A 27,893-nucleotide genomic window follows, 5' to 3' on the forward strand; every position below is an offset into this window, starting at 1 on the left:
CGTGCCAGAGAACTGAGCTGGGCTGTGCTGGCCTGGGCAGCACCTTCCGCTAGAGTGAGGAGCAGCAGCTCTGCCGCCTTTTCCCCAGGGCTGCCTGCAGCCACCAAGGAGCCAAGAAAGCAGGCATCCAGGCACCAACACTGTCCAAAGAGTGTCCCGTGGCTCTGGATCCAGTCAGCGATGCGTGCCAGCGCCCACCTTCTGCCAGGCACTTGGGCCAAAGGGAGCTGTGGTGGCAGTGAGTCCCCTGTGCGCTCCCCTGCCCGCGGGGAGGGACGTCGGCAGCACCCAGGCCTCAGATGGCCAGGAGCGGTGCGCGCTGCTCGGTCACGCAGGGAGGCAGGTCCCACCTCAGGCCCGTCCCGTGGGGCAGGTGGGGAGAGGGCAGCAGGACACGGGTCAGCCAGTGCCTGTGGGGAGAGGAGTGAGGCCACAGCAAAAAGCTGAAGTTGTGGTGCTTCTGAGCTCTGCAGAGCCAAGCCAGGGCTGTGAGGCCGTGTCCCTGAGCTGCCACTATGGCTGAGCTCCACAGCAGAGTCTCTCTTGGCAAAGGGGGTGGCTGGGCAGGCCAGAGCTTGTCACTGGGCAGGACCGAGTAGCCACAAGGCAGCTGATGCCTGGGTCTTCTGCACCTTGCAAAGCCCAGAGCAGCACACAGCATGGGATGCTCGCTGTCCTGCTCTGCCCCAGCTGCCCAAGGAGAGCCCCAGTGTCCCAGCACCCCCACGCACTGCTGAGCCACCACCTTCCCAAGCAGGGGCTTCCCCAGGGCTTTACCTTGGCACGTCCACACCCAGGAACACCTTCCAGTTATCCCAGCTGCCGTAACTGTAGGGGTTCCTGAAGACCTGCAGGCCAGGGATACACGCATCGTGTCTGGCTCTGCCCTAGCCAGCCCTCCCGCACTGCGGGCTGTGCTCACCTTGCCTTTCTTCTGCAGTCTCTGCCTTTCCTTCTTGTTGATGTGCCGCTCGATGCTGGTCTCCCCACGGGTGATGAGGGCAGCGTGCCACAGCGTGAGGGCACCCAAGGCCAACGCAACTGAGCTGGGGATGGCAAGGGACAGCAGATTGCACACAGGCCTTTCCTTGGTGCTGCAGCTCTGGGGGGCTGAGGCTGCCTCCCCACATCCTCCGCACGTAGGTGGGTCAGCTCTTCTAATCCCCTCTGACAGAGGGCCAAAACCTGTCCTCCTCCTCTGTGGCCCAAGAGCTGGCAGGGCAGGGACATCTGTGCTAGAGCAAGCCAGCCCAGCCCCGGGGAGGCAGAGGGTGAGCGATGTCACTGGGCTGCCTGCTGCTCCCCCCATTGCCCCCAGCGCCTGGGCCCCCGTACCTGCACAGGACCCAGAGGTAGACCACGCTCTTGTGGAAAGCTCGCTGGCGGAAGGAGAAGGTGGGCGGTGGGGTCTGGTAGTACGTCTGAAAAAGAACCAGGGAGGCTGGATTACCTAAACTGCTTTACAGCTTGACGCCGGACAGGGGGACTGCGGCACCCCTCGCTGCTGCAGAGCTCGGACAGCTGGAAAGGACTGCGGCTGGAACCAACACAACAGCCAGGGTGACAGGGAGGCAGCTTGAGACAACCATGAAACAGACAGACACTTGAGAGCTGGCACACAAGTGAGAAGCAGGGGGCTGAAGGTAAGGGGGCAGGCAGCAGCCGTGGGACCGGTCAGGACACCACACCACACCGCAGCTGACGCTCAGGGAGAGATGTGTATGCGCTGCCACAGCTTCCCCAGGAGAGCAGGGTCTGAGCAGCGCATGCCAAGCAGCTGCTGCCAGCCAAAGCCCCTGGGTACGCAGGGAAGCAGATCCCAAGCTGCTGGAGGCAGTGCCCGTGGTAGAGCTGCCTGGCCAGCCCCAGCTCCGACACGAGACAAGCACGGGGGCTGGTTCTGGCTGTGGGGTGCTCATTGAGAGCAGGGCCCCAGGCAGGACCCAGCCTGCAGGGCAGCTCTGCTCCACACTGCCTGGAGCAGCTGTGGGGCAGGGATGTCCCACCTGGTTGGCAGCCACCTGCAGTCTCTCCTTCTCAAGCTGCTTCATTCTCTAGGGGGATGGAAAACAGGGCACTAGTTACATGTCTCGGAGGAGGGGGCCCTTCCTCCTCCCCCCCCTGCAGAACCAGGGAAGCTGGGGGCCTTGCAGAAGGAGGGAGAGGGAAGCAAAGTCACTGCCAGGCCAGGCCTGGCCCAGCCTTGTTCTGCAAGCTCAGCCTGGGGAGTCCAGGCGGCCTCAGTGCACGGCAGGGCAAGGGCCAGGGCCTGCTTGCTCACCTCGATGGCTGCGTAGGCATCCCGGAACATCTCCCAGCCGCTGATGCTGCAGTAGATGCAGCCCATGGTCATGAACAGGCAGAAGGAGAAAAAGTAGCGGTGGTTGTAGTGTCCCACACAGTTGTTTAGCCAGGCTGCCTTTGGGGTTAAAGGTATGTAACTGTGACAGACCATGGGTCCAAACCCACTCCAGGGACCAGGGCAGTTCTTTCGTGCCCAGCCCCCTTCCCAGTGCTCACTGGCTCGGGAGGGGAGCAGGGCAGGGAGAGCAGGGGGAAGCAGGGCTGGGTCCGCCCGGGAGAGCGCCGCGGGTTAGTACTGCATAAGGATACGGCAGTGGTGGTCCATCTTCAGCACACACCTGGGGGAGAGGAGAGCAGCACCAGCGTCAGTGCCTGCGCAAGCACCATGTTTGGGAGGGGACAGGCAGCCCCCTCGGCCCTGTGGGCTGGGCGAGAGATGAGGCAAGAAGCTGGCAGAGCGGAGGGGAAGGGGCCCAGGTCTTGCAGTGTGCCACGGGGCAAGGAGAGGGGTCCCTGAGGCTGCCCTGAGTGCTGCGATGGGCAGAGGGAGGGAGCCCTACCTGTTGCAGATGCTGCAGTGGTGGGTGCGAGCTGGCTTGGGGGCAATGCATTTCCTGCAGATGGAGACGCCGGTGAGATCGCCCTTGGCCTGCGCACAGGTAAGAAGAGATTTGTGCACCCAAGCCCTGCACCCATCCCCTGCTCCCCACGCTCCTCACCTCCCCTGTGACCCCCTCTGCCTTCCCACCCCGCACTGCCCAGCCTAGCTGCCCCAATCTGGAGGAGGCTGCCTGCAACACCACCAGCAGGCTGGGTTAGCTGTCCCCAGGGACTGTCTGTGGCTGGTCCCCAGTGCCTTACTGGGAGAGGTTGCACTGCTGGTCAGTGCCTCACCTGCGGCGGGTGCCCGGGCGAGGTGGTGATGGCCATGTAGTAGTGGAAGACGATCATGATGAGGTTCCAGTGTCCATAGGCGAGGTGCCAGCAGATCCAGGCAGGCGTGTAGGTCTGCAGGATCAGGGGCAGCAGGCAGATGTACACGATGGCCACGACGGAGCTCGTGAGTCCGATCACCAATGCCACAAACACCTACGGGAAAGAGGCCTGGGTCACCGGAGTGGGCAGCGCCTGCCCGTCGCTGCCTGGGGAGAGGCACAGGCAGGATATGGCCACAGGAAACCAATCTGAACCACACGCTGAGGTCCTCATTCCCTTCCTGCCTTAAGCACAGGCAGCCCTGAGCCTCAGTTGCCCCAGCAGTACGCTCAACCCAGTCCCCAGAGGCTGGTGCCCCACTGCCTTGTGAGGGTACTCACCACGCCGAACCAGCGCGTGACATGGTCCACCAGCCAGTAGATGGGTTCAAAGAGGGAGTCGAGCACCACGTCGCCGTTGGTGAAGGAGTTGTAGAGCAGGGAGCGGAGGCAAAGGTGCCCGTAGTGCCACAGCTGCTCCGCCTGTCGCACCAGCTTAAACCGCCGCCGCCGGCCCAGCCGCAGGCACTTGAGGAGCAGGCGCATCACCGCCGCAAACATCCGCTGCCGGCTCCTCATCCCTGCCGCACCACCCCTGCAGGGAGAGGAGCTCAGCGTGGGCAGGCCACCTTGCTGCCTGGCTGTCCCTCAGGAAGGGTTTCCCCTCCCGGACGTGCTGATGCTGGTTGCGCAGCTCCCTGCACCGGCTGTGCTGGACGTCTGCCTGCAGAGCAGGGCAGGGGCCTGCCTTTGCCCTGCACAAGGATGCCGAGGAGCGGGAGCTGAGCCCAGGCTCCTGGAGTGCATGGAGCCACTGTAGCTGGGATGGCTTTCTGCATAGAGCAGGGGGCACAGGCCCCTTGGCATCTGGGCTCAGATGCTCTTTGGTCCCATCTCGTCTTTCCTGGCAGGGAGGGGGCTGGGGGAGCAACACGGAGAGTCTGACTCAGAGGAAACCAGAGAAGGCATGAGCATCCAGGATGCTGGGCCAGTTCCAGGGATGATCCCAGACCCAGCCCTTCCCAGCAGGTTCAGGAACAGAGGAACCTGCTCAAGATGTACATGGAGGAGCCAGGCCAGGATTGCCCCTCCTCCCCTAGTCCCTCTCCTCACCTCCAAAAAGCAGGGCCTGGATGCTACTTCCCCTCACCTCTACCTCTGGACCAAGCTGCAGAGGCCACCCTCCACCTTTCCCAACCTCACAGCCCCACACCGAGAGTCCCAACACTTCCTCCTTCCCCTAGCCTGGATCCACCTTGAACAACGCCACGCACCAGCAAAGGAGCAGCCCAGGGGCAGCCCCAGGCGGAGGTGACGCTGTGCAGCACTCCCCTGCCTCCTCAGGCCCTTGTCCCACCCAAGAACTGCGCTGGGAGTGAGGAGGAACTCGAGCCGGCCCAGCAGCCAGGAAAATGATCTGCAGGGCTGGGGCCCCCAGGCCTCCATGCAGGCAGTGCCCATCAATATTAAGCAGTGAGGCTGCCCCAGGGTCCTGCCAAGGCACGTTCTGAGCCCGGGCCGAGCGCTCGCCTCGGCACAGTGCCAGGCAGTGGTGCCACACCACAGAATCCCTCTAGCGGGGATCGGCTCCCTGTGCTGCCGTACCCACTGCACAGCTTGTGGGCAGCAGCAGGGCAGGAGCTGCAGCACCCAGATGGGTGCTCAAGGAGCCAGGGGCAACCTTCTGCCCTGCCAGATGAGCATGGGGCTGACCCCAAGGCTGGGGGCAACTGGATGCAAGGACACCAGCCTACCCCAGGTCACAGGCATGGCTCCTGCCCAGGCTTCCCGTACCCTGGTAAGGACGAGGTGGGATATGCAAACCCCAGTGCCACCCTCTTTCCTTCACCCTGCCAAGGGCTTTCCTCTGAAATTCATCAGGTATGAAGCAGAGTAACAACTTCCTGCTGTGCAGCCTTTGAATGGCACCTGTCCCCACATTGTCAGCGTGGTAAGAAACAAAACACTGCAGCCAGTAGCAGGTCTTGGGGTCCCCTCCAAACACACAGCACCTCCCCACCCAGCTGGCTCTCCCCTCCCTGAGGCTTCCAGCTCCGATGAAAGAGGTTTCCTCACCGTGACAGCTGGTGGCTGCTGAGCAGGGAGCCCACACTGCTGGGGACAGGGCAGGACCTCCCTCTGCCCCTGGGCACCTGCCTGCAGATAGTGGCACAGGCACAGGGACAAGGCTGCAGCAGAGCCGTGAATCCTCCCTGGCCCTCACCCTGCCCATGGGGATAGGACGGGACACCAACCACCAGCACAGCCAAGACCACAGACAACATCAGGGCAGGAGGGAAGCTTAGATTTGGCACAGCCACAGCCAGGGCCCTGCTCCTGCCAGGCTCCAGCCGCCCAGGCCCAGCCCTGTGGCACCCTCCTGTGGTACCCGGCTTCACAACGCCCAGCTCCTCCAGTCCAGCAGCACCCAGCCCCACAGCGCCAATTCGTTCTCTGGCACCCAGCCCCACCACGCGAAGGCTGCCCATACCAACAGCAAAAAGCCCTCAGCCCCACAACACTCGGGATCCTCAGCCCCACAGTACCCCCAGCCCCTCCAAGCCCACAGCATCCCCGCCTCCCAGCCCCACAGCATCCCCACTCCATTGCCTCCCAGCACCCTGCAGGCCCACGGCCCCTCCCAGGCCCGTGACACCCCACGGCAGCAGCCCCGACCCCCGGTGCCGCCGACCTGCTGCCCGCGCCCCGCCGCCCGCCGGCTCCATGCCCGGCGGCCCGCCGCCCTCACGGCCCCACCGGCAGCGCCCGCCGCCTCACGCTCTGCGCCTGCGCGCCGGCCGCGCAGAGCATGCCGGAAGAGCCTTCTGCCTGCGTCGGACTACAACTCCCAGCGAGCAGAGCGCCCGCGCTCCCAGCCGGACAGCAGAGAGCCAGTAGCCGCGCCGCTTACAGCGCGGTCTTGCTGGCGGGGACCAATAGGGTGAGGGCTTTCTGCGGGTGACCTCCCAGCAGCGAACATGGCGCCTCCCGGTCGGTACTGCGTCCCAGGTGAGTACAGGCCCGGGGTAGGGGAGGGGGTTCCCGGGACTGGAGGTCGCTTAGGACAGCGGGTGGCTGGGCGGTGCCCAGAGTAGGGGAGTACGGGAGTACGGGAGAGGGCGGCCCGGAGCCGCGGGCGGGGGCTGTGAGGAGGGGGTTTGCCGCGGGGGATGCAGGAAAGGACTGACCCGGGGCGTGGGGGGGCTGCCCCGCCGCCTTGGGCCGGCCTGGAGCGGGCACCGTGCCCGGGGAGCGGGCGAGGGCAGGCCCGGGGCGGTGTGGAGCTTGGGACCCCCTGAGCACCCGTCTCTTAGGCGAGCGGCTGTGCAGCGCGGAGGAGGCCACGGCTGGCAGCGGGACTTACACCCGGCACGGCTTCATCTTCTCCTCGCTGGCTGGCTGCCTGGAGAAGAGGAGCGAGGACAGCGGGGTGAGCACAGCCACGGCATGCACTGCCCTTCCCTGCAACCGGCTGCCAGGCACCGAGGCTGCGCAGCCCCTTCCCAGCTGGAGAACTGGGCTCTGACAGCGTCTGCTGTGAGCTTGCACGCAGACGGTGTCCTGAGCTAACCCTGATATCTGCTGCCCTGCAGCTGCCTGTTGTGTCGGTGGTGAGAGACACCGAGTCCCAGCTCCTGCCCGACGTGGGGGCCGTGGTGACGTGCAAGGTAGGGCGCCAGAGTGCACCATGATGGCACACCTCATGGCCTCTGCTCTCTCTGCTCCATGTTGACCTTTCTTCCCGCACGCGTATGGAGCGGGATGCGGAGCCCCCGCGCCCGTTGATACTCTCTGCACAACTCCCAGCAGGGCAGAGGCAGCCCGGTAGCTCCCTTGAGTACCTCACTCACAAAGAAGCCAGATAATGGCATGGGGGACATCTGCCTCTCACCCTTCCCTGCCCTTGCTGCCTGCCCTGAGGCTGAAGTGGGCTGAGGAGAGGTTTTGCTTTGCTCTCCCTTCCAGAACTCTTTCTGGGGCAGGGTGTGTGGAGGGCAGTGCCTGGGGCAGCTCGGAGGAAGGCTGGTACAGGAATTAGTTTCCTTATGGTTCTGATGGTGGGAGAGGGACTGGGGTCACGGCAGGTCTCGGCCTTATTCGTGTATCTTGAGTTGGAAAAGTGTCATCTTCCTCTCCTGGCTCGCTGCCGAGCGTCCCGCCTCCGCCACCTCTTTTTTGGTCACAAGGGGGAGGAGGCCGAGTGAGACACGAGCTCCCTGTCCTGCCTGCACTCTGCCCTTTCCCTGCCTGGCGTGGGGTGCGCTGGGGTGAGAGCAGGCCTGTGCTGGCACCGATCCCCCTTTCCCTCTGGGCAGGTTTGCAGCATTAACTCCCGCTTTGCCAAGGTGCACATCCTGTATGTCGGCTCCACACCGCTGAAGTCCACCTTCCGGGGAACCATACGGTAGGGAGAGGGCTGGGTTCCCTGTGGACCAGGTGCCCAAGCACCCCGTCCTGACGGGGGGAGGAAGGCTTTTCCGGGCAGGGCAGCCGGCTGCCCTGCAGGAGCTGTGCCCCGAGCACCGGGCAGGTGTCCAGCAAGTCTTGGCGAGCACCCAGGGAGGCCGGGGCAGCTCCTGCCGTGGGCTGGAGAGTTGCCTTCGCTCACTGCCGCTGAGATCCCTCCGTCTCCGTTTTCAGGAGAGAAGATATTCGAGCCACGGAGAAAGATAAGGTCAGTGAGGCTCTGCCAGCAACTGTAATACCGCAGCTGCCCCCACTCCTCTTTTCTGCTGGTGGCGGGGCGCACACCCTGCCGCTGAGGAGCAGCCCGACACGCTGCGCGGTTTTGCCTGCTCTCTCCCACGCAGGTAGAAGTGTACAAGAGTTTCCGCCCTGGTGACATAGTCCTGGCCAAAGTCGTATCCTTTCCCCTGGTGCAGGGAGGGCTGGCTGGGGACAGCGGGTTCGCTGGAGTCCCCTGGGGGAGGCCGTTCCCTTAACCCCCGTCAAACCAGATCTCGCTGGGGGACGCGCAGTCCAACTACCTGCTGAGCACGGCGGAGAATGAGCTGGGCGTGGTGGTAGCGCACAGCGAGGCAGGTAGGGACGGGCCCTGGGTCTGGGCTCAGAGTGGTCTGTTTCATCCCTGCCTGAGGGGCAGCTGACACGGCCTCCTCCCTTTCCACGTGGAGGAACGCGATTTCGGGAAGGGGAACCCCCTGACATGTGGTGTCCCTAGGGGTGCAGATGGTGCCCATCAGCTGGTGTGAGATGCAGTGCCCGCAGACGCACACCAAGGACTTCCGTAAGGTGGCCCGCGTGCAGCCCCAGTTCCTGCAGACCTAGCAGCCCCCAGGGGGGAGCAGGGGCCCTGCAGGGCGAGGGGCTGCCGGGCTGGGGTCCGTGGGGCCAGGGCAGCCCCTGGGCTCCAGCCTCCTCCACGCGTCCAAGAGGCTGGAACAGCCGGATGGGCCCTCGCTGGCAGGATGGATTTTCTATTTGTGGATAATAAATATTTTTTTGAGAGCTCTGTGCTGTGCTCAGTTGCAGCGCAGAGGGGCGGCCGGGGCTGCCCGCCGGTCTGGCTCCCGTAGCGGAGCTGCTGAGGGGACAGCTTCCCCAGCGCTGCGGCTGGGAGGAAGCACGTGTTCCGGCTCGCTGCTGCGGAAGGGGAGCAACCCAGCGGCTTTGCCGCAGCGAGGTGAACAGGAGAGCTCTGGTCTGCGGCTGCGCGATGCTGGCTCCAGGCGCTCACCTCGCCAGGTTGGTTTCCCCACATTGGTGCCACGGAGAAGAGGTCGTCTCCTTGCCCCAATAACCAGAATGGGCTGCGGCCGAGCCGCGGGGCGCCGCATCTCCTCCAGCCACACGTGCCCTGCCTGCCTCTGGGGACAAGGGTGTGCCACACCCAAAGCCTTAAAAATCACTGCGCAGCAGGGCGTCACCCTCTCTGGCAGGGATTGTGGAGCTGTGCTTTGCTCCCCCAGAACGCCTTCTGCACCCCTGCGTCTGTGCCCCGCGGCGCCCGCTGCCTCACACGTGTGACAGGAGCCCAGGGAGTTGCGGGGCAAGGGACGCAGCCCCACCCGCAGAGGAAAGCATGGACACCTCGTTATTGCGCGTTACTCTTTATTGAACTGGAACAAGACAGCTGCTATTGTCGGACAGTTACACTGACCCCGTGCAAACCCAGGCTCACGGCATGGGCAGAGGGGGAGGCCACAGCGACAGGGCCACGCACACGGGATGGGGCACAACAGCACCTGCTTCACCAGCGGGACTAGGATGGGCTTCAGCTGGGGGACGTACGTGGCGGACACGAATCTCCAGATGACCCGCTCCCTCCCTCGCCCTTGTCCGAAGGCAATAAGTTAAAGCAGGGGCTGGCAGAGCTAGGTCCAGAGTCGCAAGTACCACCCTTGGGTGCTGCACCGCATGCACCAAAATACAACCCATCCAGTGTCTACGCATCCCACTCCCTGTGCCACACACCCACGAGGGGCTGGGGCACCTATCGTGGTCGCTGCCTGCGCTGTGCTCGCCCCACTGCTCCCGGGATGACTAAATCGAGCAACAAAACTACAGTAACCGGGTGATGAGCTGCAGGAGAAGCAAAGCAGAGGAGGAGCCTGGCACGGTGAGGGAGCGCTCGGCACGTCCCCCTGCAGACGGGGCCTGAGGGTTGGGATCTCGGTGCAGAGAGGTGTGCGGGTGCTGCCTGCCAGAGCCAGGTCTCCCCTTCTCACCAGACCTCCGCACACACGCAGCCCCTCGACCCCAGGCTGTCTGCAGAGGGGAGCCTGGTCCCGAGGGAACGGGCCTAATCCTGGGGAGCTGCTCCAGCTCTGCAGCTCCAAGTTCCTACAGCTGTTGGGGGTGTGCACAGAGGGGTGGGGGGACGGCAGGGGGCTCTACTACGTGCTAGCCTGCCACCCACCCTCACTTCTTGACCTTGCCCTGAGCAGCGACGGCCTCCATGGCCTTGCGCACCGTCTCCTCATCCCCAAGGAACTGCATGGGCTTGACGGGTTTCAGGTTCTTGTCCAGCTCGTAGACGATAGGGATGCCGGTGGGCAGGTTCAGCTCCATGATGGCCTCTTCCGACATGCCTGTGAACACAGAGGTGCTGTCACTCACGGCCCTGCTCACAGTGCCAGCAGGGACATCCCCACAATACCCCGCAGGGCTGACGTACCTTCCAGGTGCTTGACAATCCCACGCAAGCTATTGCCGTGGGCAGCGATAAGGACTCGCTTTCCCTCTTTGATCTGCGGGACAATTTCCTCATTCCAGAAAGGCAGAGCCCGGGCGATGGTGTCCTTCAAGCTCTCGCATGTCGGCAGCTGGTCCTCTGTCAGGTCAGCGTAGCGACGGTCCTGGGGGAACAGCCTCGCTCACGTAGCAGCCCAGCGCAGCGTGGGAAGGTGGCAGCAGGGCCTTTATCCTCCCACCCCAAATTCTCTGCCTGGGGACCTGCTACATGTAGGCAAAGCCAGGCTTGGAAGCAAGGAAGCACCTTTGAGGTCTGAGGCTGCACCCAGCTACAGTCAGGGCTCTGAGCCCCTCCGAGGGAAAGCCGCACATTGCTTGCTCTGGGCAAAGAGACCAGAGCAAACATCCATGCACAGGTCACAGGAGTAATGATTAACAGAGGTATCGTCCCCATCCCTTTGAATCTGTCTGTGCAAAGCCTGGGGGTTCAACTTCCCCAGGGAGGGAGCAGGACAAACTCAGCCCAACACCATGCACAACAGTTCTGGCTGCTGCAACGGAGACAAAGGAGACCTTGTAGGGGAGGAAGCCAGACCATGCCGCGGGAACCCAAGGTGGCTTTTAGGAGCCTCCCAGCAAGGCAGATGAAAAGCAACGGGTCTTACCTTGCTGATGGTGCTGTAGAAGGGGTGATCGGACTGCATGGGAGGTGGAGGGATGTCGTACGAGCGCCTCCAGATCTTCACCTGCGCCTCACCATGCTTCGCCGCCGTCTCAGCCTTGTTCAAACCGGTCAGGGCTCCGTAGTGCCTCTCGTTCAGGCGCCAGGTTCGGATAACGGGTAACCACATCTGATCGATGGCATCCAGGACGGTCCAGAGGGTACGGATGGCCCGTTTCTGTACCGAGGTGAAGCAAATGTCGAATTCGTAGCCGGCATCTGGAAAAGATGGGAAGGAAGGAGGTGAGTGCTGGGCCTTACGCAACCGGTGAGAGGCCTAGCGTGGCGGCCTCACCGCGCCGGTACCGGTCGCGTCCCCGCCGCCGCCGGCCCGCCCTTAGGGCGGGCCGGCGGCGGCGGGGACGCGACCGGTACCGGAGAACCCTCCCCCGGTAGCTCAGGCCCTCCCCTCGGTAGTAGAATCCCTCTCCCGGAACCGGAGCCCCTCCTCCGGCATCGGAGAGCCCCCAAACCACCCCCAATTAGTCCCGAGGCGGCCGCACTAGGCCGCACACCCTCCCCGCTCCTCCTGGCCTGCCCCTCCGCTTTCACCGGTACCTCGGAGGGCCTCGCCGCCGCGCCGCGCCTCTTGCTGACCGGCGGGGCTGAGATCGGCGTCGTACCAACCGCTGAAGCGGTTCTCCAGGTTCCAGGCGCTCTCGCCGTGGCGGACGAGGACGAGGCGGTAGGCGGCCATGGCGGCGGAGCGGGAAGGCCGGTACGCGCGCGCGCTGGCTGACTGGCTTCCTCGCGCTGCCGCCGCTGCTGCCGCCACGCGCGACTGACGCTGCCGGCGCAGCACCGCCCCTCACCCGCGCGGCAGGGGCGGGAGGGCTCGGCGCGCATGCGCAGAGCGGCGGGCGGGCGGAGGCGCACGTAGCGCATGGAGCGGCCGCCGAAGGGCGGTGCGACCTTCAAGGTCGTGACGTCACCGTCAAAGGCTGTGAGGTCACCGCGCCGCGCAGAAAGCCGTCGCGACTGCTCATCCGTGCCGGGTGGCGAGCCGGCTACGGGCTCGGTGTGAACGGTTCCATGCGGGTGCGGCACCGGCAGTGCCTTCTCCTCCCGCAGGGGGCTGTCACACAGCCTCTCTTGCTGACAGCTGCCCTTAGGCCCCTCAGGTCTCCCATCCAAGCCCCAACCGGGCTTGACCCCGCTTAGCTTCCCCGACACCTCTCCCCACCCGCCCGCTGGCAGGCTGCCAGGCCCGAGGGCAGCGGTGCCCTTACTCAAGATGGCGGCGGGCGCCGGAAGCGGAAGGGGGCGTGGCACGGCGGCACGTGGAGCCGGTTCCAGCATGGCGCGGAGCGGGCGGCTCCGTTCGGGCGCCGCCGCCAAGCTGAAGCGGTGGCGGAAGGGCCACAGCAGCGACTGCAACCCCGAGACCCGCCAGCACCGCCTGGCCGCCCGCAGCCGCTTCTGCAGCCGGCCCACGGGTGAGGGCAGAGGGGCAGGGGCCCCCGGGGCGGGCAGCTCCCTGCCTGTGCCCGGCCCTTCCCGGCGCGGGGAGAGCTTTTGGGTCCGGAGAGCTGGGGCGGGCGCAGGAGGGCCCGGAGCCTCGCTAGCTTCACCGTGACACCGGGCCTGTGGACGTGAAACGGGGCCCGCAGCCGCCGGGGTCCATGCTGTCCCCGCGGCGTGCCCTCCCGGCGGGCTCACAGCAGGAGCGATTCGGGTCCCAAAAGCCCGCGGCCGTACCCGCCGGTGCTGCTGGGGTGTCTGGCACGGAGAAGAACGCGACAGAGACTCCCGCTCAGCGGGCTGCGTGGTGGGGAAGGCAAACTCCAGAGCGCTGGCCGCTGCTGGCCGCGCAGATCTTTCTCCTGCCGATGACAAAACGCTCCCTGCAGCGCACGCTGCGCTCCTGCAGCTGGTTGCAAGCTGGTGTCTGTGACTTAGGGCGATGTGAAGCCTGTGCCTTGGCTGTCTGGTTGCCACGGCTCCAGGCAGAAATTAAATGGGGCAGAGTACACAGAGCAGCTCAGTGGTAAAGCCTTGGTATGCTGAGATGTGTTTGTGAGGGCGCCATGCTCTCTTCTATCAGAGAAGACGGTTGGACTGTGCCCTGGGTTGTTTTCACAGGAATTACAAGCTCTCTCCAATTATCACTGTGCTTTCTCTCATCAGGAGGAAGGAGCATCCGTGTCCCGTGTGCTGGAGATGAGCTCCAGCCAAGCTGGTCTGGCTGGGAGGGGAAGGAGAGGGCACGTAGAGGGTTTTGGGGTGAATGGCAGAGCAATGTGACTTCACAGTTCTGAGCGTACCTCTCCACCCTGGCAGAGAAAAGCAACTTGACGGTGGATGCGGTGAAGCTGCACAATGAGCTGCAGTCGGGGTCCCTGCGTTTGGAGCGGCCGAGTGACAGCGCTCAGCTCCGTATGGAGGAGGACGATGCTGGGGAGGCTGCCACAGAGAAGTCCTCTGGCACCTTCCTGAGTGGGCTGAGCGACTGCACCAATGTCACCTTCAGCAAGGTGCAGCGCTTCTGGGAGTCCAACTCTGCTGCTCACAAAGAGGTACGGGCAGGAGCAGGGGTTGGGGGGGTGGTATCCGGTGGGGATGGCCCCCTGGATGTCAGGCTGAGGATGCTGACCTGCTCTGCTTGCTGCTCGTAGATCTGTGCTGTGCTGGCAGCCGTGACGGAGGTGATCCGCTCGCAGGGGGGCAAGGAGACCGAGACAGAGTACTTCGCTGTGCTGGTGGGTGATGGTCGTGGGGAGGAGGTGCGAGGGGAGCTGCTCGTGGCAGCCTGGGTGGGCTCTCGAGGTGGGGGACAGGTGGAAGGTGCTGTGCTTGTAGCTGAGGCCCTGGGGTATCCTTCTCCAGCAGAGATGCTGTTGGGCTGTTCCTGGTTTCTCTGCCCCACTCCTGAAGAGTTGAGAAAGGGCTGGCCTGTGTGAAGCCCCACTCCCCCTCATTCACCCTTCCTCTGTTCCCAGATGACCACGCTGGAGGCGGTGGAGTCCCCTGAGTCACTGTCTGCTGTCGCCTACCTGCTCAACCTCGTCCTAAAGCGGTGAGTGGCTGGTAGAGGAGCAGGGAGAGCTGCCCAGGCCCATCATGGAAGAGGGGCTGGCGCTGTCCCTATTAACAGGGTGGGGACATGACCCAGCCAGGGTGGGCTGGGAATGTGGTTCCCTGCAAGACTGCCACCAGCTGCCTGCTCCTCACACAACTGACACACTCCCTTGTCCTGGCAGGGTCCCAAGTCCTGTGCTCATAAAAAAGTTCTCAGACACCTCAAAGTCCTTCATGAATATCATCTCCTCACAGGCCTGCAACAGCTCCACCTCTGCCCTGCGATGGGTGAGTAGCTGAGAAGCAGCTGGCAGTGCCCACTTTGGCCAGGGGTCTGCTCAGAGCTGGGGTTGAGCTGCTGCTGTAGGGTGGTGCTGGGTGCTCGGCTTGAGGCTGCTGTAATGGGAGGGGGGGGATGTCTCTGTGGGGTGATGCTGACACCTTTGCTGCTCCCTTGTCATAGATCCTCTCTTGTCTGGCCATGCTGCTGCGGAAGCAGGACTTGGCAGCCTGGAGCTACCCCGTCACCCTCCAAGTCTATCATGGCTTGCTGAGCTTCTGTGTTCATACCAAGCCCAAGGTGAGTTCCTGATGCCCCTGGTGAGGGATGACGCTGGCTTTGGGGCTCGTTTGTGGGGCTGGCTGTGCCCTCAGGGTCCATGGCTCCTACCCACCTGGGCTCTCCTTCCCCCAGGTGCGGAAGGCGGCGCAGTACGGCGCGTGCTCCATCCTGAGGGGCAGCGAGTTCATGTATGGAGATGCAGCTCCTGAGCATCACCCTGCGGCACCCTCCACTGCCAAGTTCTGTGTGCAGGAGATCGAAAAAGCTGGAGGTATGGGGCGCTGGAGCAAGGGATCTGCAGCTTGAGAGCAGGAGGGGTCCTGCAGCTGTGGGAGAATAAGGACTTGAAGGGAAAAGGGGAGGGTATGGGATGTCACTGGGGCACCTTAGGAGTTTTGGAGGGCCCTCAGCCATCTATCTGTTGCTCTGCTCTTCCCAGAAGTTGGAGGGGTGTTCACCTCAGCTCTGTGGGTCAGCCCCAGTGCTGTCACACTGGCTTTGCCTCAGGCAGGTCTTTGCCATGGGGTGCCACGGGCTCAGGCGCTGCTCTGCTCCTGCAGGCACCAAGGAGGCGACCACCACCCTGCACGTCCTCGCTCTGCTGCGGGACCTGCTGCCCTGCTTCCCTGCGGCTGTGGTGAAGACCTGCTGCGAGACCTTGCTCCGAGTCATGACCCTCAGCCATGTGGTGAGTGTCCCCATGCCGGGGAAGGGAAGGGCAGCCCCTCTGCCCTGGAAGGGCTTGAATCCTTTTGGCTGCCGACTGGGTGCCTGGAAATGCAGGATGTAAATGCTGAGGAGCCCAGGGCAGCTATTATTGCTGGCCTGCCTGCTGTGCAAGAGGGAGGCTAAAGATGGGGCTCAGTCACAGCAGTGCTGGTTTTCTCTGGGCAGAGCCTGCTTTAGGATAGGGGGGGCAAAGGGTATGAAGGGGTGCCACCTACCATGGAGCCCCCATCCTGATGCCATGTCCTTCACAGCTGGTGACAGCGTGCGCCATGCAAGCCTTCCACAGCCTCTTCAGTGCCCAGGCGAGCGTCGCCTGCCTGCCGGCTGAGCTCAACGCCCAAATCATCACTGTGAGTGTGGGGCACCAGCATGGTGGGGAGGGATGGGACTAGCAGTGCCACAGCACCCACCCACCCACCCACTTTCTGCTTCCCTAGGCCCTCTACGACTACGTGCCCAGCACGAGCGACCTGCAGCCGCTGCTGACCTGGCTTTCCACCATGGAGCGGGCACACATCAACCTGGGCAGGTGCGGGCAGGGGCCACGGCTGGGCAGGGAGAGAGGCAGTGAGTTGGTCTCTCACCTGTCCGGTCTCTCTTCTCCAGGCTGCAAAAGGACCTGTGCTGGGCTCACCTGCCCCGGCTCTTCTCGGCTGCCATGAACTGCTTCCTCTCCCCGCACTCCCAGGTGGTGGCGGCAGCGGCACAGACCCTGGAGGTACTGTGCATGGGTGCCTCTTCCCCGTGGGCTGCCCTGGTCTTTGCGGGGTCTCTGCCCCGGGGTTTGGGGCTTGCCGGGGGCTGCTGTGCTCTCTGCCCCTGCCGGGGGCGCTGTGGTCCACTGCTGTCCTATTTTCCCTGTTTATCCTTGCAGGTCCTCCTGAGTGAGTGTGTCGCTCCTCACATGGATGACCTGGGCACGGTCTCTGTGTCTGCCCCAGCTCCTGCCGCCTACCTGTGCAAGATGTTCAAGTGAGGAGCAGTGGTGTGGAAGAGGCTGTCCCCGTGGGTCCGGCTGAGCTCTGAGCAGCCTCTGCCTGGGCCCTGATCAGTGCTGGGTCAGTCCCTGCCAGCGTGACCAATTCCTCTCTTCCCCAGATCAGTGGAAGAGGGCCTGACGTATCGTTTCCATGCGGCGTGGGACGAGGTGCTGCGGGTGCTGGAGGTCTTCTTTGAGACGTGTGGGAAGCAGTGCCACCCCATCATGAGGAAGGTGAGCCAAGTTGAGAGGGCATCAGGCTGATCCATGGAGGCAGCTGGGGTAGCCTTGCTGCTGCCTGGGCTGCGTTGCTCTCTTTGGCTGCGGAGCGGGGCTGCCCTGTGCATGGGCAGAGTCTGCGCAACTCTGGAACTCAGCATGGGGACATGCAGGGCAGCTGGCCTCCCTGGGCAGGAATAATGAGTGATACATGCCAGACCTGCCTCCATGGCTCCTCTGTGACCAGCCTGTCTTGTCCCCACAGTGTCTCCGGTCCCTGTGTGACCTCCGTCTCTCCCCACACTTCCCCTACACTGCTGAAGTGGACCAGGCAGTGGGGGCTGCCGTGGGCTCCATGGGCCCTGAGGTGCTGCTGGAAGCCGTGCCCCTGGAGATTGACGGCAAGGAGTGAGTACAGCTGTGGGGTAGCATCTGCTCCCAGCAGCGGAGGACACTGGTCTCCAGCTGAAAAACCATTTTCCTCTTGCACGTTTCTCATCTGCAGCTTCTCTGACCTCTCCATGAGCCAGTGCAAATGACCAGTGTCCCCAGCACCCTTGGCAGAGGGCTACCCCTTTGCTTTCTTTGGCTCATACTTTCTCCGTTTCCCCCCATTTCTTGTACTGGGAGATGACCAGCTGCCAGTCTGTCTGTGATGGTGGCAGTTTTGCAGCTCTTTGTTACATTCCTGTTCAGTCTCCATGCAGTGCTGGAGGTGTTTGGCTCTGCCGAGCTTCCCTGTGCTCAGCTTTGGGGCTGGGAGGAGGTGCCCCGTACGCAAGGGCTGATGCCGGCAGTGCCCCGTGCTCCCCTGACCCATCCCTTTCCTTCCAGGGAGACACTGGATTTCCCTCGCAGCTGGCTCCTGCCAGTGCTGCGGGACTACGTGCAGGGCACGCGGCTTGGCTTCTTCACCAGCTACTTCTTGCCCTTGGCAGCCGCCCTGAAAAGCAGAGGTGAGGAGGGTGGCACGGTGAGAGTCCCAGCGGGTGCGGTCCTGGGCTCCTGGGAGCCTCAGGGTGCTCTATGGGACCTCCATTCCCTCCCCTGGAGTGGAGTGGGGCTTTGCCACCTCTGCTGTTCTGCTCATCTCCCTGTTCTCTTCTGCAGCCATGGAGTTTACCCAGGCTGGGAAGAGCGTGGAGGCCAAGATCTACGACACACTGCAGTGGCAGGTAAGGAGGAGTGCCCGGGAGCCCTGCCGTTGCGTATCTGTGGTGCCAGGCTGGGGAGCAGTGACTTGGGCAAAGGGTGCTAGCTTCACACATCTCCCTTTGCCTTCCAGGTCTGGACCCTGCTGCCTGGCTTCTGCACCCACCCCACGGACGTGTTGGGGGCCTTCAAGGGGCTGGCCCGCACTCTGGGCATGGCCATCAGCGAGCGACCAGACCTGCGCCCCACCGTGTGCCAGGCCTTGCGCACCCTCATCCACAAAGGTTGCGAGACAGGTTGGTGGGGGGCCAGGCCCTCGTGGTGGGTCCTTATCCCTTGAGGTGACCCAGAGAGGGGAGATGATGATCCACACCCCTTTGTCATCCTCTCTCTAGATGCAGAGCGGGCAGAAGTGGGTCGCTTTGCCAAAAATTTCCTGCCGATCCTGTTCAATGTGTACAGCCAGCCCGAGGAGGACGGGGGCAGCAGCGCTCAGCGCCGCTCTGTGCTGGACACTGTCCGTGCTTACCTGACCATCACGGAGCCCCAGGTGAGGGGGGCTTGGGGCAGTGGGGCAGGCTGTGCTGGCTTGGGCCAGCATCTGCTGTCTGGACCCAGTTTGATGGGGCTGTGGTGGGTGGCTGCCTGGAGAGCACAAGAAGAAAAAAGCTAGGCAGATAGTAGCCCCTCCCTGCCCTCGTGGGGAGGTAGCCCTTCCCAGTCAGCAGTCTGGGATTCCCCAGTCTTGCAGCCACATTTGGTGGATCTTGCACGAGCCCTTTGGGAATTTGCCCAGCTCTTTTTGGACCCGTTGGTGCTTCTGGTCTCCACAAAGTCCTGTGGCAAGGCGTTTGCCAGGTGGATTGAAAACTCTTGTAAAAGCGCTCCGTTTGGTCGGTTCTGACCCTGCTCCGTGTGCCTGCCCTGCAGATGGTGTGCGGGTTCCTGCAGAAAGCCAGCGAGAAGCTGACCAGTCCCGAGAGCTCGGAGTTTGTCAGGTAACACCCAGGGGCTGATGCTAATGGGTGAAGCTGCTGGCTTCCTCCTGGTCAGCAGCACTGGGGCACTCGTACTGTCCCGGGTGGGATGTGCCACTCATGCATCTGATGAGACTCGCAGCCAGAGTCCCAGCTTGGTCGTGCAGTGTTAGTGATGCTGCAGTTACCCACCTGTGCGTCCTTCTCTGCTGCAGACTCTCCATCCTGGACCTGGTGGTGGCAATGGCACCCTATGCTGATGAGCAGTCCCTGGGCTCCCTGTACCGCACCATCCAGCCTTCCCTCCAGGTGAGTTGGTGAGTTGGGCCCCAGCCCGACAGGACAGGGGATGCAGTGGGGCATCTTCTGCTCACTGCTAGCTGAGACCTGCGCTCTGAGGGGCTGAGCAGTTGCTACAGGGAACAGGTCTTTGCTGGGTGCTGTGGGGTCCTTTCAGACACTGTGGCAAGGGGCCGCCCTGACGGCGGGGGTGTGTTGGCTGTCCCTGCAGAGCAAGGAGCACAGCATGCAGAAGAAGGCGTACCGCGTGCTGGAGGAGGTGTGTGCTGCTCCCCATGCCCCCTGCCAGGCCTTTGTCCGCTCCCACCTGCAGGATCTGCAGACAGCGCTGCTGGACTCACTCAAGAGCGCGGCATCCCCGGCCAAGAGGGTGAGAGCAAGGGCTGTGGTGGCCAAGCTTGGGCGCCAGTGGGAGGGGACAGGGCAGGCAGTGGGGGCAGCTGGATGTGCATTCCCTGGGTGTACCAGCATGGGAGTATTTTTTTCCCCAGCCCCGGCTGAAGTGCCTGTTCCACATCGTGAAGCAGCTCTCTGCAGAGCATGAGCCCTTTGTCACTGCCCTGGTCCCGGAGGTGAGCACCGTCCCTGGGGAGAGTCGGCTGGTTCTGGCTGCGGGGTTGGCAGCAGCAGTGTGACATGTCCATGTGCCTCCAGGTCATCCTGTGCACCAAGGAGGTGTCGATAGGGGCCCGCAAGAACGCCTTCATGCTGCTCGTGGAGATGGGGCATGCCTTCATCCGCTTTGGGCCCACACCCGAAGGTGAGCACCTGCTCTGCTTGCTCAGCCCCATGGCCACTCTGGCCCCGGGCGATCAGACCCATGCCCAGCACCCCGCTGAAATGGGCCAGGGATGCTGCTGGGCAAGAGGCGAGCAGGGGCCTAAGTCATCCCCCTCTTGCAGAGGCCATGCAGCGGTTCCTGCTCCTGGTCTATGCGGGGCTGACGGGCTCAGTCACCATGATCAGCTGCACAGTGCTGGCGCTGACCCGCCTGTTCTACGAGTTCAAAGGTGAGTGGGAGCAGGAGCCTGGGGGGGCGGGGGGACGGGGCAGAACCCTCTGGTGAAGGTGGGTGCCAGGAGGAGGCCAGCTGTGGCTGAGCCCTGCCACAATTGCAGATCACCTGGAGATCAGCGTGGTGGAGCAGCTCCTGCAGAATGTCTGCCTGCTGTTGGCCTCCCGCACACGGGATGTGGTGAAGGCAGCCCTGGGCTTCCTCAAGGTCACGCTGCTCCTGGTGGACACCAAGCTGCTGGCCAAGCATGTCCAGGCGATGGTGAGATCCCGCGCGGGGTGCCCTGAGGGGGGTGGCGGGGCAGAGCTGGAGCTGCCTTGGGCAGCCAGGGGTATCTCCAGCTGCACCCTGCTTCTGCCTGGGAGCCAGAGGCACAACCTTGATCTCGGTGCCTGTGAAGGCGCTGAAGAGGTCCCTCTCCTGAATGCTGGCATGGACCTGCCAGACAACTCTCTTGAACTGGCCCTGCCATGCAGGGGACGTCCCCATGGCCCTGCCTGGGGCGGATGTGGGGAGACGGCAGCAGGGTGAGCAAGGTGGCTGTGCAGGAGAAGGGAGGGAGGCTGGATGTCCAGGGCAGGAGTGCTTTGGTCTTGAGGGTCTCTGTCCTGGCAGCTGGAGGCTGTGGGGAACCTTTCGGATGACATGAGACGCCACTTCCGTATGAAGCTGCGAAACCTCTTCATCAAGTTTATCCGCAAGTTTGGGTGAGCTGGGGGCTCCTGGGTTGTGCTGGGGCAGCGAGGGAACTCCCTGGGAAGCGGTGCGGGAGGAGGTAGGCACTGACTGCTCTCTGTGCACTCCTCAGCTTCGAGCTGGTGAAGGGGCTGCTGCCAGCTGAGTACCACAAGGTGCTAGTGAACATCCGCAAGGCGGAAGCCCGGAACCGTAAGCAGCGCGCCCTGAGGCAGGCGGCTGCGGAAACAGAGGAAGAGGAGGCACCACCGGCACAGCCCAGAGAAGACAGGTAAAGATGAGGCAGGGGTGAAGAAGGAGCAGCCTCCCGCAATCAGATCTGGGGATGGGGACATCTCCAGCACTGGGACTGCCATGCGCTGTGGGGCAGGCTGGGGTCTGCACCCCTCAGCTTATTTTGTTTCCATCATCCTCTCTGCTTTTTGACCAGCATGGAGGAGATCCTGGCTGACTCAGAGGACGAGGAGGAGGAAGAGGAGGAAAGACAGCGGAGCAAGGAGTGGAGGAAGCGAGCACAGCAGAAGGGCCAGGCCTGGCTGAAAGAAGGGGAAGAGGATGAGCCCCTCAACTTCCTAGACCCCAACGTGTCCCAGCGGGTGCTGGGTGAGGAGTGGAGCTTTGGATGTGGCTGGGGTGGGATGGATGGGGCAGGAGCTGGTGCAATGCACAGTGGCCCTGAGGGTATGACTGCCCCCCTGGAGTGGGTCCTTCCCCAGGTCCTGACTCACCTCTCTGTGAGCAGCCACCAAGCCAGGCCCCAAGAGATCGAGAGGAGTGAGCCATGACTTCCAGGTGTCTGAGGACGGGCGCCTGATCATCCACGAAGAGGAGGAGGAGGTGGACAGTGATGACAACAAAGGTACTGCCTGGGCTGGTGGGAAGGCCATGCTAGACTTGCTCTGATACTCCAGATGGTTTTCCTCCTGCCACCCGTATGTGGGAGCTTGGGGAGGGATGTAGGTGGAAGCAGCAGGGGTTGGATGGCCTTGTGTCACACCCAGCGGCTCTCTTCTGGGCCACTGCCACCCAGGAGAGCCCGCCCCCCTATCACCAGGAGGGGGCTGGAAGGGGACATGGCCACCAGTTTGGCAGGGGCACCCTGCCCCTACAACCCGCTCTGGGGGCTGGCACAGTACAGGGGCTCTCCTGCACCCACATCCTGCGCTGACCCTCTCGTTCTGTGCCGTAGGAGCGGACGAGGAGATGGCAGATGTGCTGCAAGATGTGGGCCTTCGCAGTGTGAGTACGGGGCTTGTGGTCCCGAGGAGACACGGGGAGGGGGCTTGGCACAGTCCTGCTGTGCTGTGGCAGTCGCAGCTCTGCCCAAGAGGCCTGTGGGGACACCGGGCAAGTGCCAGCTGCTTGGATTGCGTGTGGGAGGCTGGCTGGGGACAGGGGACTTGCGCAGGCCATCCAAAAGGTCTCTGGGCCATTATGGGAGGAAGCAGGAGGTCAGGGGTCCATGGGAGGGCAGAACTGTAAGGACAAGCCAGCTGCAGGGTCCTCGCTGCCTTCTTTTGCAGAAGAAAAGCCAGAAGCGTCGGTTCAAAGAGGAGCCAGACGATGAGGAACCTGAGGCTGGGACCTACTCTCAGTACAGAGGCAAGTCCTTCATCTGTGCCCGGTCTGGGGTTCCCCGGGGGGCCAGAACCACGTACGCATTTGCTGGGCTGCTCCAGGGCAGCTGGAGCAGAGATCTTTGCTCATGGGAAATGGTTACTCTTCCCTGCTGTCCTCACACCCAAGAGCTGGAGGCAAAACCAGGAACTGCTCCCCCAGCCCTGGTGCTTTCTAGCATAGGAAATGGGGAGGGGGAGCCCCAGGACCCCTTTTCAAACACACATTTACTGTTTTTCAGCTGGAGGCTCTGGGATCCACCGGCAGCTGGACAAGGAGCCAGCCTTTGGTGCAGAGTACAGATCCAAGGTGAGGGACCTTCAGGGGTCGCAGGGTTTGGGTGGGGGAGATGCCTGGGGCTCTTCTGGGGCAGGATTGCTGCTGGGCTGGGGGGCAGGAAGCACCAGGTGTTTGCTGAGGGTCCGGTCCAGCAGTGCTACAGCTGGGGGGATACATTTCTGCTCCAAGAGGAGTTTCCAAACGCTCAGTACCTGTGGACATTTCCAGCCCGTCTTGGAGTCCTGGTCCTGCCCTTGCCATGGCCAGTTGCTACTCACTGCTCAAAGCAGGTGTCTGTAGCATCATCTGGGTGGGAAATCAGCTCCAAGGGCCATGTGCCCAGCTGGCACTGCACTACAACATAGTCTTTGGGGTGGCTGGGTGCCAGGGTTGTGCCAGAACAGGACACATGCATCTCCCCTGGTGCTGCATCTTCTCTCATATCGCTGTCTCCCACAGAAAGGCAAAGGTGACGTAAAGAAGAAGGGCCAGCTCGACCCCTACGCCTACATCCCCCTGAACAGAGCCAGACTCAACAGAAGGTGAGACTAGCCAGGAAGGGTACAGGGTGGGGAACAGGGCCAAAACACAGGTTTGATCCTGCTTTTTCTTGTTAAGGTTTTTGTGGGTCTGGGAACTCCCTGCCAGCCTCCGCACCACTCCTTCTGGAGCTTGGAGCATCTCTGTGCATCGTCTGTGCCCAGTGCCCATGCTAACCCAGCCTCCTGCTCCTTCCTCCCTCCAGGAAGCGGGCAAAAATGCAAGGCCAGTTCAAGGGCCTGATGAAGGGTGCCCAGCGCGGGGCCAAGGCCGGTCGCAAGAACCGTCTGAAGGCCCAGCGCCCCTGAGAAGCCTCAGGTGCTCTGCCTGCACCTGCCCAAGGATGGACAACACCCTGTGGTCTCTCGACGGGGGCTTTGTGAGTGGAGCAGGGATGACTCCTCTGCAGGAGATGGCCTGCATCTGTTTGAGACCTGCTGGGAAGCCACCCCGTCGTATTACGGACTCTTCGCCCAAGCCCTGCTCTCCTGTGCCTGGAGGAAGGTGTTGGGTGGCTGGTGTGGGTGTGGGGAGTGTGTGCGTGTGTGTGTGTGAGCAAGTAACACGTAATGAATTCTCTATATTGATAAATACCCACTGTTCCTACCCAGCCCAGATTCCTCCTCTCCTTGCCTTAAGAGCAGCACACACCGCGTCCCCTGTGCTCTGCCCACAGCGGGTCCTTCTGCCGCTGCGGCACTGCGCCCCACGGGGCTCACGCCTGCATCAGCCTAGGACCTGAGGCTGGAGCCCTCTCCCCTGCGTGGGGCTTGCTTGGGGGCTGCCAGGAGCAGCACAGCGGCACAGAGCAGCGAGGCACTGCCCGTGTCCTGTGCCCTCCTGCCAGACATACGGTAGGGCTGTCGTGAGGTCGGCCAAAGAAAGAAGCCAGAGGTGGTGGAGTCCTTTGCTTACAAGCACCCTCCTTATACAGTCTCTCTCTTGGCAGGATCTTCTGGATGAACAGGGTCTCAGCCCTAAACTGTGGGCCAGGGGATATGTGCAATGCGGGGTGTCTCTGCCATTTGGCTGCCACTGGTTTCTGTCCTGCCTCAGCTTTTCTTGTATCAGTCATGCCTGGTTGCAGGGCAGAATGGTTCCCTGCAAATTTCTTCAGATTGCCTGGAAAACTGCTACTGCAAACCTCTGTGCCAGCTAGGTCTGAGCAGCACAAATAACCCTCGTCATTTTTAGCTGCCCAGTCATCTCAGGTTGGCCTGAGCATCTGTTTTTGCCAAGTTACTTCTGCACTGACCCCAAAAGATGGTGTTTAGCCAAAGCATGCTGAAGAGAATGGAGCAGAGAGAGTGGGTACAGGTCAAATTGCTCACACTGCAAAGAACATGTATTTGTGAATGTAGCTGGCTTTCCCTTCCTCTTGTATATGAAAAAGCCTTCAGTCCTTTGTCATTTCCCACTGTAGTGGCTTACATGCTGGAATTGCAACGCTTCTCAGTCTCCTAATAAGCTAAAAGGATTGTGCTTGTTCAGCCTCTTACTGCAGGCTCCTTTCTGGAGGCTGCAAATCCAGTTTTGTGGCTCTCTTATGTGCTTTTTGTTTTTTTCTAAGATCCTTTTAAAAGCTTGCGGGTGAAGGAGGAGCTCTTGTACTGGTATTGGTCCTGCCTTGTTTGAAGCATTGTCCCCTTCCTGCTTCCCCACCCAGGGCTTTTACTTGGACCCTTGAGCCCCAGGGACATGTCGAGGTGCTGCTGCTGTCATCCTGCCAGAAGGGAGCCCACATCCTGGCTTAAGGGACAGGCATCTCCAGCAGCACCTGCTGACCATGTCCAGTCAGCAGGAGCTACATCCATCTTCCTCTGCTGCCTGCAGCCTTCCCTCCCCTAAGGGCAGGACAGGGCCAGACAGGCAGCAGTCACCTTCCAAGCCCCCAACATGTGGCTCCAGACCTGCCAGAGTTAGCTAGCTATCTGCTTTCTCTCCTTGGAAGCAGGGCCTGGAGAAGGCTGTGGCTAATTAGTTTAAAAGCTCCAGATTACTCACTGTATTGTTCTTTATTTGCATGTTGTTGCTTAAATTAGTGCATGCCTGTGTGGAACAGAAGAGTTTCATTAGCACAGAGGATGGTGTTTGCCTGAGCCAGTGTCCAGAGAACAGATTCTTCTGCAACAACATCTTGTTAATCAGCTAATTAATCATGTAACGCAATAGAAACCCTTGGAGAGGAGACGTCATCCTGCCCGGGGAGGCTGGCTGCGAGTCAAGCCCGCTCCCCACCAGCAGCTGTCCCTGCCAGGGAGCACGGCTGCGTCTCAGAGGCCCGCAGGAGGCTGAGCGCAGCTCTCCGCTATGGGGCAGAGTGAGGATGATGTGGGGTCCTGCCTCCTGCAGATGCCAGGCACAAATATTTTGCAGTTACCTGCAGAGAGGTGCAAGACAGGGGCCTGGAACAATGCCTGGCTTTTGTTGCTCAAGCGGGGAGGTGGCTGGGGGCTATTTCTTCACCCAGCAGGCCGTTAAACCATGCAGCTCCTTCTGCAGGTTACAGCAGGCACTGGCAGCGTACCTGTGTTCAGCTATGTTTTGTGCAGGAAACTGTCACAAAGGGCCCTTAATCTTGCAGATACCAGCTGCAAAGCGGGAGGTTGCTGAATTGAGGGCTGCAGGCGTACTAGGCACGCTTGTGGAGAGGCTGGCAGGACTAACAGTCTGCCCCTGGCACTGGCTAGGTGGCCCCTGGACAGGCTGGGACACTTGCAGATGCCCCCCTTGAGTTTTAGGGCTTAAAATCAGGAAGAGAAGGAAAACATCATCATTTCCTTACCCTGGAAGCTGCCTACCTGGGTCCCTCTAGGGGGACCCGCACCTCCTCTGAGCACGCTGCAGTGCCTTTGGGGCTCTCCGCAGGGACACTCAGGTCTCTGCAGTTCAAAGTCAGGATTCGGCACACACCAAGGTGCAGGGATGGGAAAACCCTCCTGGGGCCAGCAGTGTAAGAGGAACCTTGGTGTTTATGCTAAAATGATTGGCAGTAAGATAATTAAGTGTGGAGGTTTAAAATGTCAAGGGACCACTCCAGCTGAAATCTAGTAAATTTAAAAAATGTCAGATTAATTCCTAGTCCCCTCAGCACTCTGATCTACAGTTTCACTTGTTTCTAAAAATTAGTCTTTCTTGGTTGCTACCTGAAGGCTCTGTGCAAGCCCAGGTGCAGCAAGTGGGCAGGGGCACAGGGACAGCTAGGGGCAAGGCAGCTGCTTCCACACACGAAGGGAAGAAACAAACAGGAAACAAAGAAATAAAACTGGTTTTCCAGCGTTTCTGTTCCTCTAATTTCCCCTTGATGGTGAGCAAAGATAGAAAGCGTTCAAGCCGAGGTGCGAGTTGGGGGTTATGGCGTATCTCGCTCTGTGCGGTGTCCGCAGGCCCCGGCACACCCTGCTGTGCTGGTTACGCGCAAGTCACATTTTAAAGAGTTTCCTTTAAACACCACGGCTGCAACTTTTATTTTTCTGCTGAATATTAAGGCTCAGGGTGTCAGGTCTGCACAAGCTTCGGAAAGACGGTGCCACAGGAACTTCCACCGCTCCGTACCGGTGCCGCGCAGAGGCCCGCGGCTCCCGTGTGCCGCTGGTGCAGGCGCTGCCCGTTCTCCTCGCCCCTGCCAGGAGCTGCGGCGGCTCCTGCCCCGTGAAGGATGCTCCAGCGTGGACAAAATGGCTCACGCAGCTTCTTGCCTCCCCCCCTCCAGCCAGGCCGCACATGCCGCCGGCTCCCAGGCCACTACCGCAGCTCACAGGCAGCCGGGGACGGCTGGGACAGGCTTGGCCGTGCCTCGGGCCCGCTGCGCTGCCTCCCTGAGGGGTCTCTCCGCGCACCGAGGGGCTCCGCAGGCCGCGGCCTGCCACCGCCGGCCTACAACTCCCAGCATGCCGCACGCGGCAAGGGGCGGCCGTTCCTCCACTCACGCGTACCGCCGTCGGGCGCACGGATCGGCAGTTGCCCGTTCGAACCGGCCAATGGCGGCGGGGCGGTGCCGGCCGCAGCCAATGGCGATGAGCATCCCGGAAGGGGGGGGTCTGAGGAGGGGTGGTGCGGCGGACCAATGGGGAGGCGGAGCGGCAGGTATGAGATGGCGGCGGGAGCAGCGGCGCCCGGCGGCAGGTAGGAGCGGGGCTCCCTGGGGGCCGGCACCCCCTCACCGGGGCGGCGGGGCCCCCTCCCCGCGTTACGGAGCGGCTGCGGGACCCCCCTCCCCAGCCACGGCCCGCCCATTACGGTGCGTCGGCTGCGAGGCGGGCTCTTGCCGTCCCTGTTGTGCCGGGGCAACCGCTCCCCTGGCCGGGGTCCCCGACCCCCTGCCCGGCAGCCCCGAGGGACGGGGAGGGGGCGTCGCGGTGGCACCCTGCGGGCCCCTCCGTGTTGCTGTGCTGCGGTCCCCGTCCCCGCGGGTTCAGCCTGCGCGGGTGGGGGCTGCGGCCTCCCTGTGCTGCATTGCGGGGGAAACAGCGCCCGCTCCTCCGGCGAGGGGAGCGACCCCGCTCTCCGCCGCCCGCCCTCGGGCGGGGGACTGTTCCGTAGGGGAACGAGGAACAGGCGAGGAGAAGCGCCCGCCCTGCCGTTCTGCCCCTGCCCTGCCCCGGCGCGGCTGCGGCTGCGGCCGGGCGGGCTCCTCGCCGCTGCAGCCGCAGAGAG

General features: G+C 62.5%; 4 protein-coding genes across 9 annotated transcripts; 2 read left to right on the forward strand and 2 right to left on the reverse strand.

The window, feature by feature from the left end:
* Positions 1-165: 165 nt before the first annotated feature.
* Positions 166-6,046, reverse strand: ZDHHC16 (zDHHC palmitoyltransferase 16). Of its 4 annotated transcripts, none has more exons than XM_086752573.1 (11): positions 5,971-6,046; positions 3,621-3,873; positions 3,199-3,393; positions 2,865-2,953; positions 2,614-2,642; positions 2,282-2,415; positions 2,007-2,054; positions 1,336-1,421; positions 923-1,046; positions 778-848; positions 166-410 (listed from the first exon to the last, which is right to left on the reverse strand). In XM_086752573.1, the coding sequence occupies exons 2-11, from the start codon at positions 3,855-3,857 to the stop codon at positions 296-298; spliced, it is 1,128 nt and encodes a 375-aa protein (XP_086608699.1). In that variant the 5' UTR covers positions 3,858-3,873; positions 5,971-6,046; the 3' UTR covers positions 166-295. The 4 variants fall into 4 exon arrangements, with proteins under 4 accessions (XP_086608699.1, XP_086608700.1, XP_086608702.1 ...); XM_086752575.1 differs by having other exon boundaries at positions 271-410; positions 928-1,046; XM_086752574.1 differs by lacking the exon at positions 2,007-2,054.
* Positions 6,047-6,206: 160 nt separating this feature from the next.
* On the forward strand, positions 6,207-8,747 carry EXOSC1 (exosome component 1). 3 transcript variants are annotated; one of them, XM_086751696.1, is made up of 8 exons: positions 6,207-6,287; positions 6,593-6,708; positions 6,872-6,946; positions 7,595-7,683; positions 7,920-7,953; positions 8,090-8,140; positions 8,237-8,321; positions 8,461-8,747. In XM_086751696.1, exons 1-8 carry the CDS (start codon positions 6,257-6,259, stop codon positions 8,565-8,567), a joined length of 588 nt encoding a protein of 195 aa, XP_086607822.1. In that variant the 5' UTR covers positions 6,207-6,256; the 3' UTR covers positions 8,568-8,747. The 3 variants fall into 3 exon arrangements, with proteins under 3 accessions (XP_086607822.1, XP_086607823.1, XP_086607824.1); XM_086751697.1 differs by having other exon boundaries at positions 8,414-8,550; XM_086751698.1 differs by lacking the exon at positions 6,872-6,946.
* Positions 8,748-9,333: 586 nt separating this feature from the next.
* Positions 9,334-11,950, reverse strand: PGAM1 (phosphoglycerate mutase 1). Its single transcript, XM_086751695.1, has 4 exons — positions 11,713-11,950; positions 11,099-11,373; positions 10,417-10,597; positions 9,334-10,330 (listed from the first exon to the last, which is right to left on the reverse strand). The coding sequence occupies exons 1-4, from the start codon at positions 11,849-11,851 to the stop codon at positions 10,161-10,163; spliced, it is 765 nt and encodes a 254-aa protein (XP_086607821.1). The 5' UTR covers positions 11,852-11,950; the 3' UTR covers positions 9,334-10,160.
* Positions 11,951-12,388: 438 nt separating this feature from the next.
* RRP12 (ribosomal RNA processing 12 homolog) lies at positions 12,389-23,847 on the forward strand. The gene is made up of 34 exons (XM_086751694.1): positions 12,389-12,590; positions 13,435-13,670; positions 13,770-13,853; positions 14,094-14,170; positions 14,355-14,460; positions 14,636-14,752; positions 14,867-15,005; positions 15,295-15,422; positions 15,715-15,813; positions 15,901-15,992; positions 16,070-16,181; positions 16,338-16,435; positions 16,562-16,676; positions 16,927-17,069; positions 17,496-17,617; positions 17,772-17,836; positions 17,947-18,109; positions 18,209-18,363; positions 18,744-18,811; positions 19,006-19,099; positions 19,302-19,460; positions 19,582-19,662; positions 19,745-19,850; positions 19,993-20,100; positions 20,209-20,366; positions 20,721-20,812; positions 20,914-21,072; positions 21,232-21,404; positions 21,544-21,660; positions 21,991-22,040; positions 22,325-22,403; positions 22,660-22,727; positions 23,157-23,239; positions 23,443-23,847. The coding sequence occupies exons 1-34, from the start codon at positions 12,389-12,391 to the stop codon at positions 23,543-23,545; spliced, it is 3,951 nt and encodes a 1,316-aa protein (XP_086607820.1). The 3' UTR covers positions 23,546-23,847.
* Positions 23,848-27,893: the final 4,046 nt, after the last annotated feature.

Source organism: Chlamydotis macqueenii, chromosome 7, assembly GCF_036417535.1.
Source record: "Chlamydotis macqueenii isolate bChlMac1 chromosome 7, bChlMac1.mat, whole genome shotgun sequence".
In the NCBI taxonomy this organism is placed as follows: domain Eukaryota; kingdom Metazoa; phylum Chordata; class Aves; order Otidiformes; family Otididae; genus Chlamydotis; species Chlamydotis macqueenii.